The following is a 23,141-nucleotide window of genomic DNA, read 5'->3' on the forward strand; positions in this document are numbered from 1 at the left end:
CACACAACGGTCAAGTAAACTATCTCAAACTTACAGAGTCTTACATGGAAAATTCCTTGGCTTTTCTTACCTAAAAATAGAATCTTACTCTTATTTTTTATACAATCTGGACACTTATCAAACTTTGACGTACCATTCAGTGTTGTTATCCCATCAACAAAATGTTTTCTCAATAGTTAATCAATCAAAGAACTTGTTTCCTTTCTTGCCAGAAACAGAAGAATGAGGGTGATGAGGCAGTGGCACAGGTTGCCCAGAGAAGCTGTGGATGCCCCATCCCTGAAGGTGTTCAAGGCCAGGTTCGATGGGGCTTTGGGCAACCTGGTCTGGTGGAAGGTGTCCCTGTCCATGGCAGGTGGGTTGGAACTGGGTGATCTTTAAAGTCTCTTCCAACCCAAGCCATTCTGTGATTGTAAGAATCATCTGGAGTTTCAACTACTGTATTTTCTCACTATATTTAAAAAAAAAAAAAGTGTTGGGAAAGGCTACCTAAAAAACACAACCAATGGGCAGATATGGTCAATGATAACTTTAAGGTATGTGAAAACACAGTGCTCTCAGCTTCCTTGTTTTCCTCTATGGCCATATGAATTCTGGAAATTTAATATGTTAAGGGTAAATCTGCTTAAAATTTTCCACCTACTAATAAGGAATATCCTCTGAACAATACAAGCAAAGAAAATACCATTACCTAAGGAGGTAAGACAGATCGCCACGATCATCCCATCACAAATACAAGTAGCTTCCTTGAAAACATTTGATTACAGATACTGTCAGTGTTTAGTCACACTAAATGTTTTGTAATGTTGCGTTTTTACTTTGATAAGGTTAAAAATTCTCTGCTATCTTATAGCTTTCTTCCCTTACAAACTGTGGTTGCCTACCAGAACCATGGAGCTTCCAATCAATTTGCAAATCAGATGGAAACGACTAAAAGGCTCCTGGGTGGAAGTTCAAGACAACTACATAAAACACACAGAAGCCAACAAACTCAAAGTCTTTTGGTAACTGCTAGCTGTCTGTAACCCAGCAACCCAGTCATGACTGTCTAATTGGTTCCCTCTTGGGATTTTAGATGCATTAAGAAGTTAAAACTTTGGGGTTTAATGATCCTAACAGAAGGGGAAAAAATAAATCAGAAAAAAGCCCTATCAGGAAGATGATAAAGTGAGATATGCCCTATAGAAACTGAGGGTTCATATACATTGGGGAAACAAGACACAGCAGAAATGCAGTAAGCTGAACAAAAAATTATGTTCCTTGGCTGATTTTGCCAAAACATTTTTTAGTACACTATATAAAAATTACAGTTACATTCCAAAGGTCCTATCTCTGCATACTTCACTAGTAATTTATTATTATTAAGTTTTTAGGAACAAAGATGTATTTGGCTAATGCTAAAGCAATGCTTTGCTTATAGTTGTAACTATTAAGCTATTTAAACTGTGATTTACAAACTTACTTGCCTACTGTAACATAAATATCCTCACTTTTTAACTTTAATTCAGTAACCACACAACTTGGATTATATGCATGTAATACACGCATTTTTTTACTCATACAATTCAGCTGATGGAATGAGTCAACAAAATGTTACTTTAAAATTTAAAAGAAAACTATTTTCCCATGAAATACTGATCTTGTGTATAATGTATCATCCTGGTTAATTACAGTGTACAGTCCATAGACTTTTGGAATTATTTTATCTGATAATAAAAAATCTAAAATCCATTTACAAGGAACTGGGTAATATCTTATTGAAAATCACAACTATTAAGTAATTATGCCAACATAGTATACAAAGCATCCCTATTTCCATATAAAAATAAATACTTCCATGATTCATATTTGAAGACTTCAGATGGTCCCAGCAGTCTGTATCTGATCTACCTGTACCACAAAAACATCAGTCCAATGATAGCTTCAACTACATCTTCCAATCTCTAAAGACAGATTTCTAGGTTTTTAACTTACATTTTGAGTAAAACAAACTATAAATGAAGTTTATAATTGTTCTTTAAACCACTCTTCTGTACAATGTCACATTGAGCTTTCCTTAATGCTGTCTCACAACATCTCTGGTGCTTTCTTCTGAACCATTACTACTTGTGTTTGTACAGTCTTGAATACTTGACTTTTTTTTTTTTTTAATAAAATGAATATAAATACACTAAAACAAATTAAAAGTAACTTCCTTTTAGATTGATTTGGAGGAAAGGAGAAAGTGAAAGGGTATAAAATGACTTATGAAAACAAGTCTCGGATACTGAATCTAGAAAATGAATCTAATACAACAATGCTATAACCTCTAGAACAATTTGTCTGTCACGTTTTGGGCTGGGACAGAGTTGATTTTTTTTCATACGGCTCACACAACGCTATCTATTGGATTTTTGAAGAAAGGAGTGGTGATAACACACTAATATTTTGTCACAGAGCAATGCTTACACAGAGTCTTTCCTGCTTCCCATGCTGCCCTGCCTGTGAGGAGCATGGAGGTGCAGCAGGAGCTGGGAGGGGACACAGCCAGGACAGCTGGCCCCAGCTGAGCAGAGGGTTAGTCCATACCATCATACTGGACAACATAAGCCAGGATAAAGAAAGAAGAAGGGGCGGTCGATGGGAGTGATGGTGTCTGTCTTCCCAAGAGATTGTTACACGTGATGAGCCCGGCTTTCCTGTCAGTGGTTGGACACCTGCCTGCTGATGGGAAGTACCAAATGAATTCCTTGTTTTGCTTTGCTTGCACGTGCACCTTCTGTTTTGCCTAGTCAACTGTCTGTATCTCAACCCAGGAGTTCTCACACTTTTACATCTCCGTTTCTCTTCCCCATCCCACCTGGGGAGGGTGAGCAAGCAGCTGTGTGGTGTTTAGCTGCCTCAGGGTTAAACCACAACACTGTCTCATTCTATTTCTACAGTCAGTTACTTCCTCTAATATTTTTTTTCTCAGGCTGAGGTCTGAGGCTTGTTTTTGGTGTGACATTTATAGCTCTTCAACATGGCAGACAACAAACATACTGGTACAGCTGATCCCTGAAAATGACTAATCAATTTAAACTTAAAATCAAGACACTTAATTATTCTTGCATTTCTGGTTAGAAAACTTAATTCTCAGTTTCATATTCTGACAGTATTTCATGTAAAAATCTGAACAACCTCTGAGAAGTACCTTATTTATTATATTTTTCCCAAAATGAAAAGTTTTTTTTGAATACAGCAAGGAAAGACTTAGCTTCTACATGCATGGCTCAAACTGGCAAGCAACTACAGAACAATATTTATGCAGACTAATATTTATATAGCCAATACATGCCACATACAACAGATCTAAAGCCAAGTCAGCAGAGATTGGAAAACCTTCAATTGTTTGAACTGTGTAAAAGGTACATAACCAGGTTGTCTCTCTGCTGTGTTTGCCTAAATCCAATCCTGCTTGTCACAAGTAACAGCCATACTTTGATGTAACCAGCTCAGCTGTCAAGAGATCTAGCAATTGCTCAAATCACGGAGAAAGTTCATTAACATTTACCAAGTTTATTGTATTTCAGACATTCCTACTACCTTCCTAAACCATTCGCATTTTTATGAAGTATACTGATTCACAGAAAATTCCTGAAAGAAGAGTCTTGCCAACATAAGCACTGTTGGAGTACATATGCTTTGCAGACCTACGTGTTCTGCCTTACAAGCATAAAAGCTCCTAGAAAAAAGAGAAAATAACAAGAAATGGTGGGTTGTGATTTAAGTACTAATGACTATTATGAAAGAGAACAAAAACCTACAGCCATCCTTTTCCAGCAACTCAGAAGGAAAAGTTACAAATTCCTCTGATAAAAAAAGGTTGTGTAATAATACCATAGCAGCAGCCAGGCAGAAACCACTCTTCAGAAGACTTTCTCGGCCTCAGCTCTACAAGGATAAAGCCTCAACATGATAAAACATTTTCATTTATAGAAATGAGTACAAAAGCACTACCAATGCAATTTACAACCTCTGGTGAATAATGATGGAACAATAGATAAAAAGTTAAGAAATGCTTAGTAAGGAGTACTACTCATACAAGATTATTTTTAAAAGAGTCAACTACAAAAGGATACATCTAGGAGCTAGGAACCATTCCTACAAAACAGGAGCAAGTACCCCAAAATGCTAGAAGACTTTAGAAAGTTTGATGAGGTCTGAGAATCTTCCTGAATTACCAGGAATTAGTTTTTATGTTTGTGATATGAGTGAGAAGAATATTGCACATTGCCTGGTCTGAACATTTTACTGGGAAATTGGAGATGGTGTGGGAGACAGACAAAAATGAAAACACTTAATACATTTAAGCTCAGGAAATCTACCAAAAAGCTTTAGCAAAAAGAAGATCTAAGGTAATTTGATGATGGTAATATAAGTATCTCCCGATATAGGTATTGGTGACAGGGAAAGACTGAAAAAAACACAACTAGAACAAATATCTGAAAATTAAGCAAGGCAAATTCAAACCTGAGAAAAAGGAAGAAAAAAACTGTGCAGACCAGCAATAACAGTAAGAACTGCTAGTCAAACTACCAAGGTAGTTACTATTCCAGTGAATTCAGACTAGGTTGGGAGCTTTTCTGGAAGGTGAGAGTTTTAATTAACTCGTTCATCAGAAAAGTTAGAAAGATTTGTGATTTTTCTTTTTATTCCCCTAAGACAAAACAACAACACACCATCGCAGGATAAAAAGCACAGGAAGCAAGGTACCTGATGTCATGGATGTTGATGCAGTATATTCCTTCAAGACCATGGTATTTTGAACATACTAAGTTTGATAGATATAAGACCTCATTGATTTAATATCCTGGCAAGTTAGTACATGAACATCAAAGTTAAAGAAGCATTTTTTCTCACAAGTATCTAGCAAAATTGTTCTCCAGTTCACTCCCTCAGCAATGCCTCATCACTACACCAGTATTTATTTTCACAAAAATATTTAACTAGCTAATGTAAAATCAATACCATTCTAACACTCAAAAAGTGAAGAACCTTCACACACACACACGCAGCACCAGCCTTACATACTTTTAGATGCTGTACCTGAGGGTCTGACATGCAACAGAGGCAAAACTGAAGCCCAAAAAGTGTTGTCATCAATGCCAAGCAATGTATTCTTACTACAGAACTCACGACAGTGGGGAAGTCTCTGAGGGCATGTTTTCCGAAGTGGGGGAGACAATACTTTTTTTTTTTTTTTTTCCTTCTAGTGGAGGAAAGATACTATAGCAGCTTGGGGAAACACTGAAAGATACCTGGAAGATATTGATCCAAGATACCATCAAAACGATACTTCAGTTTCCAGAACACTCTCAGGTCTATCTGTCATTAAAGCAACAGAATCTCACACTGCTACTAAAACTTTGCAAATCTTTAAATACCATACTACCTCATCATGGGTGTCCCAAAATGAATCCCAGTCAATGCTTCTGCCAAACTCATTAAAATGTGCCTATCTGCACAAAGCTCTTGGGCTTATAAAGATATCACAAGAACAACAACTGTACCGACTCAGCTCTTAGTTCGACTCCATCATGCCTAAACAATTCCAAGGAGCAGTGGGGCTTAAATGCAGAAGAAACTTTGTGAAAACTACAACATGCAAAAAAATCACCAACTCACAGCATGCAACTCAGTCAGTACAAGACATTCAACAGCACAGGAAAAACAAACAGACCACTGCCAAAAAAAAAAAATAAAAATCAGTAAAACCATGCTTAAATACAGTACAGCAATCAGAAGACAAAACCACCGAAGTATAAGACACTTTGAGACAACAAAATGTACAGAGTCAGCAGCTTGTGACTCACTGGAAAAGAAATATTTGGAATTATGATCCTTTCTTTTAAATTCACTTACACCTGAAACACAGCACCTGTAAAGCTAAAAGACAAGTCCAGCCTCATACCACTGACAGCCCATAAAAGATGTATAATGACTCTGAATATGTGTGTATGATGTACGTGCACACATGTGGATAACAAAGAATTGCTTTAATATCTGGAGTTTTTTGAGATTAATTTTCTTCTTCCCAAATAGCCCAAATTCACAGATTCAACCTACTTTTGTAGTGAAAGTTAAATGCCTGTACCAAATGCATGTTTGAATTATCTTACTACAGGTCGTAGCATCTGTTCGTGGTAAAGGTATTAACTATATATAGAATTTTTATTTATTTTTCAAGTTTACTACTGTTATATTTAGTTACTTCATTTCATAAATGATTAGGAAAAAATCATAAACGTAAGGAGCCGTATAATACTAATGGAACAGTTTCCATCTAAAAAGTGATTGAAGCATTTATAACAAATTATACATAATTGTCAGAACCAACCTCTTTTGCAGGGTTGCATCAGAATGTAATTCAACAGATTTCCAGCTCTTGCTGTGATTTAACTATCCAAGCTATATCTCAGCTCAGGGAAAACTTTTAGGTAAAGGATAATATACCTTCAAATTATTCGGAAAAAAAAAAAAAGAAAAAGATGGCAGTGACCTGATGACAACCTGATAACCTCAGCTTCACAACCCTTCCAACAGCAAGACTTTTACAGCCTTGTGCTAATTACTTCTGATATTGACTACTTCTAAAACATCAGAGGGATTAGCATTTCAATCAAAACACCACCATTTTGATGAGCTCTGGATTATTAAAAACTCTTGCATAAAGTTGAATTTCAGTTTCTCATTAGGAAACTTATTGTGTACATACTTACCACAGGCTTTACAGGCAACAGTGCAAATCTCTTCTGCAACATATTCTCCAGCTGGAAATTGAAGATAATCTCCTCCTGTCTTCCCAGGAGAATGATAAAGGTACACTTGAAGCAATGGTTCTGTCTGCTTGGGTGCACTGGTATTCCCAAGGATGTCACCATTCTGGTGGACGGTAGAAGTTGCTGTGCCTTCCATATTTGTCATTGTAAGACAGGCCATTGTTTGTTCTGGTTCTTTTCAGAGCATTTCCCTAAAAGAAACGTAAGGAATACTCCTTGACCAACTGTATTTGGTTTTGCTTGTAATACTCCTATCTAATGATGGTACCTTTCTGACACATGGAAGACATTAACACCTACTGCTGAGGACAGGAGACAAGTTTAGAAGGTTTACTGAGAACTGAGCTGCACTTTGACTTTCTATACAGCCCTAATTCTGAAAAATTGTATATAATTCAGTTTATAAGGCTTACTTTTATGATAACTGTGTACCAAGTAGCTACCACCTAAAATTCATAATTTAATATTTTTAAATGTGGAATAGGTATAAACAAGCCACCAGTTACAAAGAGTAGATTTTTAAAACGTTACTGTTAACTTAAAAAAGTCTATTGCCAGATGGGTGTTGCATTCCTAAGGTGCAATTTACAATAGCTTTTGTTTATATTGAACTATGTTGCTTTATCATAAAAGAACTGTTTGGAGAATGGTATTTTATTTTTTTTGCTCAAAACTACAATTACCGAGGAAAGGATGAATGTATGATTATACATTTTATGTAGGTTAAAGATGACTTGTTCTATGGGAAAGGATCATAGCTAAGTAGAAAAAAGGCTTAACATCATAAAGGAAGAATGCATTAGCTTCATGAACTATGTGCTAGATAAATATATTCAATTACATATACAGGAGAAGAAAATTACACTATCTTAATGGTAATTAAAACAAACAACCACCAATCCAACACCATCATCAACAGAAAAATACATCATTTAAATCCCCAGATTGAAGCAACACAAAAATCCAGTATATCACAGAAATATAAATCTGAATTTACAGGTGCAAGTGTCATTTAATACATTATTTGGGCCCTGATCCCCTAGGCCTGAGCCACAGAGTCAGGCACCTTAAAATGAAAATACTTGAGTTTTCAAGTAGCAAAGATTGCACAGAGGTAAGAAGTAAGTGTTCAGTGAAGTTCTAGAACTTCGTGTTTCATTGAAGAAAATAACAATGACCTCACTAGAAACATTGTCATGCTTATAAGATAGCTCACTACATCTGTCAACAATCTGGAAAAGAATAATCTTTGTGTTTTACTGTTCGCTTGTATAAAACTTTTACACCTTTAATCTCCAATGCAAGCCTTCTCTAACTACCAAGAAATTTTTTCTGAAATACTCTAATATTAATGATCTACTGAATTCAAACCTTCACCTAAATTGGCAGATACTTTTATCTTGGTCATTTCGTATTGCTTTTCTCTGACACTCAATGGATTGCCATCATCTCCCCAGTCTTAACAGGACTAACTGAAAAGTTGGCCAATTTGAAAATACTCAGACATGCTTGTGCCTAGGTCTCCTTCATAAAGCTTGCATCTTTACAACACATATGCCAATTCAAAAAAACTCATGACTCCTTGTTATGATATATTTGTTTAACCCCCCCCCCCCCCCCCCGGAACATTCTTGAATCATATCTAAGAATGGGAAATCAAGTATCAACAACGTGCAGTAAAAAAATTCAGAGTAAATACTGGAACAGACTACCCTACTTTCCTCTTTTCTTTTTTGCACTAATGTCAAAGCTTCCATGAGACAATAGTATTTTGAGATTTTTCACCTGCAATCCATTTCTGTCACCACTTCAATTTAATCATCTTTAAGTTCAAACTTTGTCTTTTATGTCAAAGCACACATGAAGCAGGGGAAAGTAAAATATCCCTGAAACATCATTTTCTTCGCTGAAAAATAGAAAACGTTTTCGTGGCCTTTGTCCTATAAGTCTAAGTAAAATGTTTCTAAGAAATTCAAGAGAGCTTCTCACTGAAACAGATGGTCACCACTCACAGGTGGTATGAAAGAGCTCACAATTAACAAAATTGCTTTCACTTATATTTCTAAACAGACAAGTCTCCAATTGCACACACTTTTCTCCCTTCTTTGTTCCATCCACAGATCACTGCTTTAGTGCAGCAGAAAGATTAAACGTGGCAAAAAAAAATATTAATGCATTAAATTCCACAATTGTCAGAACCAAAGGCCATGTTTTAAATATTTCCACATAGACAGAAATTAGAGAGTAAAAATACTGGGATACATTAATCTACCTGTTTGCACAACATATCCGAGTATCATTTTCTGGAGTACACAAAACAGATTTGTTATCATACTGTAATTCAAAAAGAATTTCTGTGTTTGTGTAAAGAATTTCAACATTCCCGTGGCAGCAAAGAAGATTTAATATACACAGAGTGGGACATTTGTAGGTACGTTACTCATGGTCCCCACAGAGGTATTTGTGCAATATACAAGGCCCACACTTATCTATCTGAAAGTTTACGTCCAACATGTAATTAGAACTCAGTGAAAGTCAAAAAATCACCTGTCCATCATTTATACACATAGCAAAAATGTTTATCAAAATCTTCATGGAATACGAACATCTTGATTGGGAGATCAAAGCTGGTAACTATAAAAGATCTGATTCTGGAACTGAGGAACAATGAATTTGATCCAATATTTATATTTCTAACCTTGATAATACTACAAATCTGAATTTTTAAAGGAGTAGATTAATTATTCCTCATATTGCTCAAACAACAATCACCATCATCTACAAAGCAATGTGTTTATATGCAATTCTCTATTCCACTCTGTGCCTCCGAATGCACCTAAACATTTAGGTGAACATTTATTTTAGCTGCCACACTGGCCTGCACTGATTCATATAGTCCTTTTAACTTCAACCAGGAAAAATGTAATTAACCAGACTGAAAACCACCATGATGCAGAAAACTCCATCAAAATGTAGAGGGCATACAAAGCCTTCATGATTTAGTAACGTGCAGCATTCACAGCCCAATTCAGAATATCACTGTTTTTCTTCTTACAGACAATTTCAGTTATGAGGTCCACTAATTTTTCGAAATTTAAACTCTCCTCTTGAAAATAATGCCCCCCTCCCTTTCAGTTTATGTCTTTTTGGTTTTGTGGGTTTCTAGGGAAACCTCCAGTGCCACCATCTGAAGCCATACCACTTCAAACATACACCTTTGAGGATTCAAAATCAGAACACTCTCACTACAGATGGCTCCCCTGGCTGTTAATTACCTTTTATCACTTGAGAAAGCGCCGTATGAAACATAAGAGTGATGAAACCCTTTAAATGAGAACATCACAAGTCACCCACTTGCTGTTGGTATCCACAGGTGGTCAGACAAAGCAGGCACACAGACTGTGGTAGAACATAAAGTATCTGCAATAGAAACATACTTAACATTAAAAAAAGGTTAATGGCTGTGAGCAATACATAATATGTCATTACTTAAGAATTCACACCCGTGTTGCATTTCAGTTAGTGATCCACTCCTATCTCATTTGCCTGAATTCTTACTGTCTTCTTCACCAGTAACTTTTCAAAAACAGATTTTTGGTTCTGGTAGACCTTGCTGCTCAGTCCTGTCGAGAAATTCCTATATGACATGGCCACTTGACTTAAAATACAATTCCTATTTTTTTTTGCAGTCATGTTTCTTCCCTTTCTGTAAATACAGCATCAGGTGAAGAAAACTGATAATATTATTACAAAGGAAAGATAGAGAACCAAAAATAGATTCAAAAACTGAAGGGGGGAGGGGAGAGAGACACGACAATGGAAGTTCAACGGGGATAGTATTCAGAAATTCAGAATATGAAAACTCTTCAAGTTTTAGATTTGGTGACTTCAGACAGAAATCTCCAGGACAGGAGCAAAGAGAAAGCAACCAACATCATTTCCTCAGCGCCATTTGCTGTCTCCTGAGTCTATCATCAACACCCTGAGAAACAGAACCCATCTCAGTGAGAAGTCAGACTGTTCTGGAAATGGTTAGTGGTTAGCGTTTCTCTCCTTGCAGTACAGGCTTTAGAGATAAGCAGTTATGCCTTGTCTGGACAGCTGCGCATTTCGTATGCACCTCCAGGGATGCTCCTTCAAATGCTGTCTAGTCAGCCAATTAAGATCTGATCCCAAGTCCAGTGGAGTCAATGTGAGTTTTCCAGAAGAAGCTGTCTGGGGACCGGGTGCAGTCTTTCACTAACCTTTTGAGCACGTGTTTCTTGCATGCTGATCTGACAGCCCCAGCTTCCAACGAAGCACAAGACCACTACCTACCTGCTCAAGCAGGCTTCAGACTTGGGGGTACTCTAAATTGCTTGTTTTAAAAGTGCTGCTTCACGTCGTAACTGCTCTGCATTCATCTCTCCTAGCCAGGTTTTTGACTCTGAGACACACCACATCGAGATTTACCTGACTGTATTTAACTGTGAACTTTTCCCACAAACTTCATATCAGTTGCACAATGTGATTAACTATGAGACAGCTGCCAATGAGGTGATGGAACAAACCAGGTCGAGCTGAGAACTCAAGCCACTTCCATTCTCCAGCCAGCAGTGCCCAGTAGAACAAGGGTTGCAGCATTTGAGTAAGCTCGGTAACACTGCAGCTTGCATTTCAAATGCTACAATTGAATAAAGCAGCCTAATATCAAGTCTCTCCTACTTCATGTGAGAAACAGAAAAATCACTGCTTGCTTTTGAAAGAACAACTCACAGCTCTGGACAAAAAGCATTGAAATTTAGGGAGTCAAAGCTGAACAAGCTTAGGGTGGCTTATCGTAACTTATCTCTAACTCTTGCTCAGAAGAATGAGAATCAATCACTTCTTCCACACGTGTTTGCAGACATACCTATTTACAAGATCTGCATCAAGGCCTCATAAAACTACCAGGTTTAGACACTTTCAGGCTGAGTAAGTCTTGTCTGACACAACTTGTTCTTCTAGCAGCAGAATTGCAAAGGATGTTACCTACATTCCTGGTCGCACCAACCTGAGAGCACACCATCTTGCCAGCAATCTGCCTCTCTCATTTCCTCTTTACTTCCAGTTTGTTCAAGTTTATACTAGTCCACATTTATGGCAGCTGCAAGGACTTAAATGCCCAAATGCAGAACAAACTTCAGAATCTAATGAAACCATCAAAACACATTTGTCCATCGTCTTCCAGTTGTCAGTACTTGCAAAGAATACAATACAGAACTTAATATGCAGTAGAAACTTTACAACCTGAGAGGTCACTTCTCAGCAGGCTTTCAGAATTCCCATAAACGCAATTAGTGTTTATTGTACCTGTGCTACTGTGCACCTTGAATACTCAATTTACAAGCAAGTGAGGAGAAAGATTATAATAGCATTTTCTATTATATTACATTTCTAAGGCCTTCAAGACATAGGTTGCCTCCCAACAACTCAAGATGTTTATTGCTAGTAAAGTAGGACATCCTGTGTAAACTTTAAAATACAAAAAACACACACACTTTCCACCTGCTTATACACACATCCTTCTTTCAAGAAATTTGAAAGAACACTGTAAACATCAGTCACTAATGCCTTCCCAAGTAATGGCAGATAGGTTGTTACAGGGTAGGTAAGAGTGTCACAAAAAAATCATAACAGATGTCCCATTAGTATGTACCAATGGGAGAACATCATTAGTAAGTTCTAATGAGTATTATGGATCTTATTACAAGACCACTGAAATAAATTTTACCTTTGAAAATAAGATTGGAGTAAGATGAAAAGTCAGTTTCCAACTTCTGATTGCTTTGGTTAACTTGTTTGGTTTACACATAAAAATTATACTTAATATTTATATTCAGAGTATCTTTACAGTTCAGTTTGAACATAAAAACAAACGGTGCACACAACTAGACCTTCTCATGACATGTGTCCAGCATGGCCTGTTACACTATGAAAACTTTAACATCTTAAACAATAACAACAGCATTCATATTGTGCATACAACATGCAGTATGCAGCAGTCCTTGCACATGTGGTGTGATTTGCTTTGTTGAAGGTTTTTTGGGGGGCGGGGTAGATGGACGGTGGTCAGAAAAGTATACTAAATTCAAGGACCATTGTTTAACTAGGATTGAAATGTATCTTCAAACCGTCAGTACATGCACAAGTACCACTAGTCCTTAAAGGACTGACAAAATCTTAAGTTTTTGTTCTGTCAGAACACAGTCATACATCAGCTAGTATTTCACAAAAAATTCACAGCAACAGATTCCTATCTTTCCACCACATGTATTCATGAAAAAAAAGTAAAAAAAATTCTTCTATTTTCATTAACTTTATCAAACTCACAGTATTCAGCAATACCTTCAAAAATACTTCAGTAACCTGGAAAATCTGAGAATTTCTTCCATTGCTTAGACAACAGATGCCATGTTTCCACAGAAAGTTAATTAGTGCTTTAATTGTATAATGTTCTAGAATAAGAAAACTCTGCTTTCCTTTCCCAGGTAAGGTGTTCCAACTTTTAAAACAGCTCTTACAAAAGTATAAAATGTGACCTTAAAATGTATTTAAAGACATTCTGTAGGGAAAGACCATCTTCAGTTATCATCGCCTTTTTCTCATATGCTTTACTTATTTGGGGGGAGCTAAAGTCGCCGCAAGGTTAAGCTACTAACACAAGGTAAACAACTGCTCATAGAAGAAATAACTGCAAAAAGTTAAGCAATTCCAAAGGAATTTTTCCTGTTTCATCAGCTGTACGTTAATATCACACAAGGATTTTTGATATATCAGAATCTGAATGCACTTGGTAACAAGCAGATACAGGACGAAGAAACATCTCTAACATACCAATAACAAAACATATGCTATAAAACCCAGAGAAGCAAAGATAACATTTGCTTACAGTTTTCACTTGGCAAACCACTGCCTGTATCAGCAATTCAGCAAGAGTCCATGAACTTTTGCACAAGGAAACAATAATGATCCTGGCCTGATCTGCCTGTACGACACAGGGACTAGCCAGACAGAAGCTGCTGGCATGATAATTTTAATCTTTTTCTTCTGATTAGAAATAAAACCTGGGATTTTTAAGTTCTTCACAACATAATGAAGCCCTGCTTTATGTTTTCGTATAAATAAAGCTACCTAGAGGTGCTGTATGAAAAGCGGAATGAAAAACACATCCTAGAAGCCTGGGCGTCACAGTAACCTGCCAAGTAGGTGCGTTGCCAGAAAAGTAATCAAATCAAAGGCAACAGCTCTGCTTAGGTTCCATCTGATCCCTGGCAAAAGTTGGTCTGTATCTGCAAAACATTTCAGTTTCACCATGCTGATAAATTTCAGCAAAAGACTATTTCATCAGAAAATTTCCAAGCAATTCAAATGGTTGCCTAATTGTTTTGGCAAAGATCGTCTCCTGAGACAGTGGCATCTGAGGATCTTTAGTACGTTCAGAGCCACCATTATCTGCACAGCTTTACATGCAAGGCAGACGTGGGAGCAGTAACCACAATAGGTCAAACAGACCTTTCGCATGAGGCATGTGAAAAATGTCATCAATTTCACATGATTCCCTTACACATTTCTCTCAAATTCTTACAAAGTGATGCAATAAGAGATGACAACAGCATGAACTAGGACAGAATAGAGCAGGTCAGTCTGTACGTATGTGCTTGCAACTGAAGTGGAGGAAAATAGGATCTCCAGAACATCCTCATTGTGTGATGGGTTTTTTTCTTGCAAATATAGCCTACCAGACCTGGAGACTGAAGTGGTATTTCCCCAACTATGCCACATTGTGCAAGACTTTATGTTCCGTGAGCTATACTGAAAACTGAACTCTATTTAATAGACCAGACCATGAAATATAAGGGTTAATTAGGAGAGTATAGAACTTTCTTAATAGATTCTTCAATTTCTTTCCAAAAGATAAATATATATATATAAAAAAAAAAAGGAATTGCCAATGTTCCTGTGTGCCTGGAACAACTTAATTCAAGGCAGAAAGTATTTTTGAAGGTTGCTGTTTGGTAGTCTCATTCTGCCTGGTGGCTTTTGGTTACAAAGTGCTGAACCACTTTGCTACATCAAACAGTCAAAGTACCAGCTTCTGCATAAAAACACGTACTAATAAATTACCAAGAAGTTAGGAAGTAATAAAGGTAAAAAAACAAAAACAAAACAAAAACACATTTCAAAGTGGAAAAAAAAATACTCTGACTCACCACTGAAACAGAAAGAAGTATTTTTCTATTAAAAGGCATTTTTGTCAAAAACACTGTTTAGGGGAAAAACCCGTCAACCAGCTCTGGAGCATACAGACGACGGTTATAGCTACATTCACAGGTTAAAATAAACATTGAAAGTGCAAACAAAAGCAAAAAGTACAACAGCAGCAGCAGCAAAGTCATCTGTCAAACTGCATGGGTTTCTCAAACACTGCGAGGTTCCTGGTATGGCCACACCAGGTAGGGGGGAAGCGATGCTGGAAGACACTTTTGAAGAAGGCAAGTTAACCTTTTCCAAAATGCAACTGCCAGCGTCACAACTGAAGAAGGATTTGTCAAAACACGAACTAACAGTTGCTACAGCACTGTGCTGCCAAAGAATAGCATCAACAGTTACAAAACAGATGCCTGTTCAGCAGATGCTGTCGAGAACCAAGCAAGCAGCACTACGCTATCAGAAGCCATGCACATTGCACGCTGCAGTCGGACAACACTGGCCATATCACGAAGGAAAAGGTCTCAAAACTGTCACTCTTCTCCCAGCCTCCAAACACCTGCCTCTCTCCTGTGGCAGGCAGGGATTTCTCAGGTAAGGAAATGTCTGCTCTCAACAGCTTAACTGTGGAAGAAACAGAACAGCCGAGACCCACCACTTGCTGTAGTTTGGTATTTCCAAACAGCAACAAACTCAAGAATGTTCTTTACCTCCTCCAGCTATGGGAGTGCTCTGGAGCTCCAGGTCTACAAAAAAAGGTATCTTCTAGGCATAGTACAACACAACAGCTTCATCAAGCAGAGTTATATCCTGGCAGAAAGCACAACGTTCTCTTCCTTCACCGAAGATAAAGTGTTTCTCATGACAAACAATTCTGTGAGGAAAACTAGTCATAACTCTCTCCAGCTACCATTGATGATCAGGATAAATTGCCCAGCCTGTGGTTCAGAAAGCTTTTCCCAAGACCTGGATTTTAAAAAGTTAAAGTCTTTGGGGCTTTCCTTCTGAATTCTGACATCTCCTTTTCTTGTCCTCTTATCTCACTTCCCCAGTTTGGCAACTTCCCTCCCCAGAGGTTAGTAAAACTACTGCTTCTGAAGTAACTGTCATATGCATTTACATGGTGTGCAGAAATTCACAAGGGTCGAGGAGCTAGAATTTCTTCCTGTGAAGGAGGAGCAGAAGACTACATGGGGTGGGGTGCAGAAGTACTGCCAGACTCTTGTGGGCAAGTAGGAAGCATGCAGAAAAAGGATGAACAAAAAAGTAAAGACGTAAAGTGTCAAAACAAAGCTTAAAGACCTTACTTCTCTCCCATGAGTTAAGCCACTTTTCTTTAGCTGTTTATTCTATTCCAACAAATCTAGTACTGTTAAAAAAATGGGAAAAAAATGAATCAAGTATAGAAAGATCTTGATTATTGGCCAAGCATCAGAATAGTCTAAGAAAAAGTGTTAATCAGACCTCAAAGATGGATTACACAGGTTTGCAGTCTCCTTAAGCGTAGTGAGAAGTCATATCACAGAACTGTACCGCTATGCCTCTGCTATACTGTCCAAGACGAATTGCTGACTCCAGGTTCAACAACCAGGGTATCATAACTGAGACTACTCCCCTGTTGCACTTCTGAACCTCTACCTCTAGAGGCTAAAAGTATACTTTCACACTTTACCATATGGGGTAAAGTATCATGGAGAATATCAACACACCCCCAACCACCTTTTCTGCATACAAAAAGAGAAACAAGATCAAACACATTCTTCACAAAATTCTATTTACAAAACATTCCCTCCTGCTGCTCCCATGTCTATGTGTTCTTTGGTTTCTTTCTTCTTCCCATTTTCGTAACTGGACAAAAGCAGAGGGAAAAGTGGTCTTGGACAAGAACACTGCATAATATGCTGCTGCCTGATAAACACGCCTGACCTTGTCTTCTCTAATATTTTTTCAGTGAAAAATGGGGGGAGGGAAAAACTAGTAAATCTGAGACGGCATCATCAAAAACGTGAAAACATCTGGGTGAATGAAGTTACCCCCTTACTTTTACAACAGCTGAAGAGAACCTGAAAACATGTGCTTTACCAAATTAGCCCTTTGCAGAAATAACTGTCAGAATGTAAACAGGATAACATTTAAGTCAGAGTGAATCAGCAATCTCCACAGAACAGCCAAGAGGAATAGATTCGCACCTTCATCCTCAGCCTTCCCTGCTTTTTCAGCTTCCCTTAATTGCCTCAGTTTAGAAATCATACATGAATAGATCAGACCTGTTGCAAATTTCATGCATGAATTCCCTCCTAAGTGTTTTTTTAAGGACTTTTAAAAAGTTCTTACAGTTTTTAGACAAAATAAAAGTATTTACAATGACATACCAGCTAAACTAACTAGAAACACTATTTTTATTTACAAGTGTTTAACTTTGCATTGTATGAAATTAAATTTTCTACAAAGTAAATTCAATCTAGATAAGATGCTGTATGTTCGTATTTAAGTCTTCTTTGGTATTGCAATGGCAAGTAAAAACCTAGTGAAGACTAGACCAATTAGCACCTAATCAGAAACCCGCCCATAAAAACAAACAAACAAAAAACACAGAACACTTCCCTCCTTGTTCCCCAACTTAGAACCTCAACAGATGCAATATGGCTAAAAATGTGCATTGGGCACAAAGCAGATCACGTATTCAAGTCCTTATGGAACCAGGGCCTGGCTACCTAAGGAGACACAACTAAAGACAAAGACCCTCTAAGACATCCAGGCTGCAATCTTGTGAGACAATGACATAGGAATAGCTGGAAAAAAAAGTGTTCTCTGTAAATGGAAGTTTAATACTAATACTCCAAAACCCAAACCCATATAAATGCATTCAAAAGCCTAACAAATAGTGATTTAGAGTTCAATTACCACACCTATAAGAGAATAACAGAAAATGCTATATATAAGCATTGAAATATGTTAAAAAAGGAATAAGTTCTTTTTTTAAACCATACTTTAATGGTTTACGTTGTTGAATAGTTTGTGATAGCAATGTTGACATTTTATCTTTATAATTCAGGAAAATGTACTTGCATGATAGTTTACTTAATGCTTCTTTAATCACCAATGGTCTGAGACCTCTCCACTTGTTCCTTATCTGAAATACCAGCCAGCTTCTGCAAAGATACAGCACTATATGCTTTGCCAAGATCACGTTATCTCTACAAACACAGATTGTCAGAAAAAAATTGAAGCAAAAAAAAAAAAAAAGGACTCTGAAAGTAAATAAAGGTTTGTCATAAAATATACCATTAGTGGAGACTGCAAAATTCTGATGAAAATGATCAACTTGTTTAAAATGAAGGGCAAAAATAGAAGTCTAATTAAGACAACCATATTTTCCCAATGCAACATTTCAAATACCCTGTGTTCTCTTGTAAATTAAAAAAACATCTGACTTTTCCTTTTGCACTGGAGAAGAAACAAATGCTCATCATATGCATCTAGTATTTACAGAACTGTTTTGAATAAGATTATTCCAATTTGTTTGCTTTACCTTTAAGTAAAAAGAAAATGTTTGGAAATAAGATATATTTATAAAGAGCTCCCTATATCCACCTTGCATATTTTCCCAAGTTCTAAGGTGATTGACACTTTTTTCATGATTCTTGATGTTAAATTCTGATAAAAACATTAAGAAACATTAAGGAAATTGCAGAAAGCATGAGCATGAGAACTGTGCCCCAATAATTCAAAAAGCTCCAGCAGGCTACCTGAAATGAATTCAAGGAAAAAACATAATGGAAAAGCAAGTAATGATTCAAATAGAGAATACAGTGGCTGAAGATTAAAGCCATATGAATGCCTATCTGAAATACAATTTTTCGTTCTCTCAGAAATAAGAATATCAAACTACTGGAACAAACAGTCAAGAAACCAGTAGATTCTGTAGTTCTTGATTTTAAAATATCACAAGTAGATACACTGTTACAAAATAGACTTCAGATAAACCCAAATTACTGGGCTGCACTCAGAAGGAAATCCAAAATGTAACTGCTCTATGATATACAGAAGATCAGATAAGAAGATAGGGTGCTCTTTTCTGGATTTCAAAATGTGTCGCTAGAGATTGTGGTATTATCAGTTCCTTTGCAAGAAGGCATCATAAAATAAAGATGAAATATTTATAGCATGACTGTATTTTTAAACCGATAAATTGTTTAATTGTTCATACCAAGTAACATTTTAAAATTCCCACTGAACTTTTAAGAATTCAGCTATTCTTAAAAGTCACTCTGATGACACAAAATCTGAAAAAAATAATCAAGTCTCTCATTATATAAATTCCAGCAAAGGCTTTGCCTCTGAGCCATTAACTTTGCAGCTTCCACCTACGTTTCAATTTCAGACGAGTTCCCACTACTCTAATGAAAATTCTGTGGATGTAACCACTCTGCAATGCCTTCCAAGACACATCAGTTCTTCCTGATAAACTCCACTCCCAATCAGAAACCATGTTGTTTTATCCTTGCCTGAAGGTGTTATTTTCCCACCAACTGCCACTCTACAGTGGACAGAAGAATATCCAGATCTACCTAATGTGATCTGCTCAAATTTTAGGGTATTATACTCTCTAGATAACAGAATGAGAAGGACTTTTTCCTAGATCAGTCTCAAAATCATGAACCACTTCAGTTTTCTATAGAACTTTTCAGCATAATACACAATACTTATTTGTATAAGTATTATACACTCAGTTAACTTAACTCGGTTCTGACAAGCTACAATTTCAGATTTTGCTGCAAGGGTTAGGAAGGAGCTGCTACAAAGGAGTAGACCTTCATGGACTTCAAGAACCACATCCCAAGGCAAAACAGAAGACTAAGTATTAATACATAGCTAATGAAGAGATTACAGCAAGCTATGACTGTGATGCAATGATAAACTCAGCTAGCCCTCCCGAAAATGCCTGTCAAAGGCACAGAAGCCTTTTTGATTTATTTCATTGAGTACACTTACTTTTAGTTAGATTTAATTAGAAACTGGATTCTAGATCTAAAAAACAAGACAATACATTACACCCAAGGTTTGGGTTTTTTTTTTTTGAACTTGGAAACTGAACAGAATAAGACACGTCTCCAGATGAGCTAGTCACTAAGACATTTTTGTGTATATGTTTGCAGATATAAGGCAAATTGCTGAGACCTCCTGAAGTCAACTGGGAGTTTTACAAATGACCACGGTATCTAATCTTTATGCATATTTTGGGCTCCTGAATATCTACCCTACATATGCAACAAAGCAAAAATTGCTATAAATACTGTTAGAATACGTATATTTATATATATTTACATTAGTATAAATACTAATAGTAATTAGATTTTGTCAGCAAGCTCAGTCCATCTGACATCCTAAGCAAGAATTAAAATTGTCTGAATGGACCACTTCTGACAAGGCATTTCAGTTGCTATAAATGGACATCCTGCTACCCCTTCCCACCCTAAGTGTTTGCCGCATCTGGTCACCTACCAGTAAATGACTTTTTAAATAGATTTTTTCATTTCTTAATTGGCACATAGTAAGGACTTTGACTGCCAGTACATGCAAGAAACAGTCCACCCACACCTAGTTCCAAACCAAACATCAAGATATCCATCTGCCAATTCATCAAATAACTGAATTGAGTTTCATTTTGTTAAAGCAAGTAAGAAGGTCACAGTGGAATTACGTCCTTCTGCCTGGTACACAGAGAAATGAAAAATGTACAAAAAAACACAAATCAGGAGAAGCCAGACTATGTCTTATTTTTTAAGATCAGTGATAGCATTTATTTGGTATCAAATCTAAAAACAAAACACCACAATGCAGCACTATTGTGATGACAGAACACGATTCTGTCACTAACAGCCTCAGCTCCATCAGATTGCCTAGAATAATGTTAAAGATTACCTCCAATTTGCACAAGTGTGTGATGATGTATAGTTATTTTCATATTTCTAGTCTGCATTGCACTTCAGTACCAGTGTACTGAAAGCAGAAATATAAGGAGTATGAATTATTTACCTAATTTCACACTGTGAGACACTGGTAGCAAATCAGATATAAAGACAACTCTTTGTCTTACAATATAGATAATAAAATGAATTTCTATTGTAAAGAAAGAACTACCTCATAATTCCTTTCAAGGAAGATGAATAGTTGAAAAATTAAGTAACACCACAAAGGAAGTGCTGTTGAAATCTCCAAACTGATTAAACATTGCAAAAGAAAATCCATTTTAAAATTCAGCTGTTACCATAAGTCTCTCCATACACAAGGTCTCAGTTTCATTTTTCAGTTTTAGTATATAGAAGAAACCTCAAGCAGGGGAAAGAAAAATAATCTTTCCTGAATGCACAAAGTTCAATATAAAGGGCATGTGTAAGAAAAAAATGAGCTAACCTGTACCAAAGAAAAAGCATTAAGAGGGAAAGACATAGATGAGAGACATTTAGTATCTCAAAGCAAGGAATATAATAAGATGATTCTGCAAACTGTTTCCAAGATTTCTGTTCTCTATTACTCTTTAGAGTTCAGTAAAAAGAGAATTATATAACAAAAGCGACACTACTGTGAATATCTCTATCAAGGGCTGTGGGTGTATTGTTCAGTACCTAACAGATGACCAAAACATTCCTCATGCCTTCAGCAGGAACAGGATTCTTAGTGCTTCTGTGGTACTGATTCAGCCTAAACGCCCTTACTATGAAGGCCTAACTCTGCATTAAATATCATTAAATTAAACAAGGTCACAGAAATGGGCTCTTGTTATTTTTCCATTCCCATTAAGGACTGATGGGTACTAAATGAAGTGAAAGTTTATCTCCTTTACCAGATGCTGTATCTGCTCCCCTCAAACTGTTCATAGACAGTATCACCATTTAACACTTGACCTCATCACCCTACTGGCATAAGCAGCATACGTCACCATGACCACATGTAAGGGTAGTACACAGTGGGACAGATCATGACAGTCACTTCAGACAGACAGTCAGAACTCCATACAGCGGTATATCAGTTTCTTTTTGAGAAAAGGAGTTAAGGTAGTTTGAAGACCCTCATACACCATAAGGTTTGCTAGTGACCACTCTAGAAGCAAAGTAACAGAAGAAGTGTCAGGGCACAATAGTCCTCTTTTCGCACTTTATCAGCCACATGCTTTTGTTGACAGCAAGACACTGTAACGTAAGGACTCATCCTCTGGAGAATGATTCCATCTCACCTGATGCAGAATCTTTCTAAAGCCAAATTATCCATCTCTCAGACTATCTTCTGTTAAGCTATGCATGCACAGCAGCTGAGTCACACACAAAGACTTCAGCAGGCACTGTGTCTGCTCTTTGCCAGAAAGAAGAAAAAGAATGAGCAACAAGAAAAACAAGCAAATCCCTGGGCAAAAAAGAGAGATGAGAGCAAAGAGGATGGTATGAAATGTAACAGAAACCGGCAACTACAGCAAAATGCAAAATCTTCCCCAGATAAAGACAGAGAATGCCTAGCTCTAAGCATAGATCAGTATGCCGAGTCTGAGCCCAGAGGTCTCAGAAGACAGCAGCTTTTCTGCTCCCCCCATCCTTCCTCCTCTCGCTAAGCTTTCCCAGCAGGGAAGACATTCTCCTTTGCTCTCTTACCTTCCTATCTATAACTGCATAAAACCAGGTTCATACTTCTAACGGAAATCAACTCTGTCACTTACTATTTACTATGCCTTATTTAAAATTAATTGACAGTGTATTACTAATTAAGTGACAGGCATAACCTCAATACGCGCAAAATGAAACATATGATTGTGCATACGCAGATGCAAAATGTAGCAGGTTAGAGCCTGCTTGACCCCAGAAAGCACAAGAAAATACACTAACTACTTAGCATGACCAGAAGTCTAGACTCAATTCGATTCCTGGAAAATTTCAGAAAAGAGGAAGGAAATGAAGGCATCCTGCCACAATCAGCGACTGCGAAAGCATTTGTTTTGTTAATGAAAACTTGGGAAGAAGTTTAAACTACTACTGAGAAGAAGATAATTTCTCACAGTGATTACTTGCAGTGACAGACGCCAGATGGCTGAGATATTCCATGATGGGAAAGGAAGTAAAG

At 37.1% G+C, this 23,141-nt stretch overlaps 1 protein-coding gene across 6 annotated transcripts in view; it reads right to left on the reverse strand.

The window, feature by feature from the left end:
• Window positions 1–23,141, reverse strand: part of JAK2 (Janus kinase 2) — a 93,024-nt gene that overhangs the window by 41,350 nt on the left and 28,533 nt on the right. For 2 of the 6 annotated variants that reach the window (XM_083819240.1, XM_083819244.1), the window contains exons 2-3: window positions 10,076–10,220; window positions 6,741–6,991 (exon numbers count right to left, since the gene is read on the reverse strand). In XM_083819240.1, the coding sequence (XP_083675366.1) occupies window positions 6,741–6,960 (220 nt within the window). In that variant the 5' untranslated portion in view covers window positions 6,961–6,991; window positions 10,076–10,220. Of the gene's footprint in view, window positions 1–6,740; window positions 6,992–10,075; window positions 10,221–10,303; window positions 10,424–15,739; window positions 16,285–16,336; window positions 16,399–23,141 lie in introns of those variants that run through there. The other 4 variants (XM_083819241.1, XM_083819243.1, XM_083819242.1 and 1 more) reach the window with 4 other exon arrangements.

This window comes from Anser anser (assembly GCF_964211835.1).
Source record: "Anser anser genome assembly, chromosome: Z".
Taxonomy (NCBI): Eukaryota; Metazoa; Chordata; class Aves; order Anseriformes; family Anatidae; genus Anser; species Anser anser.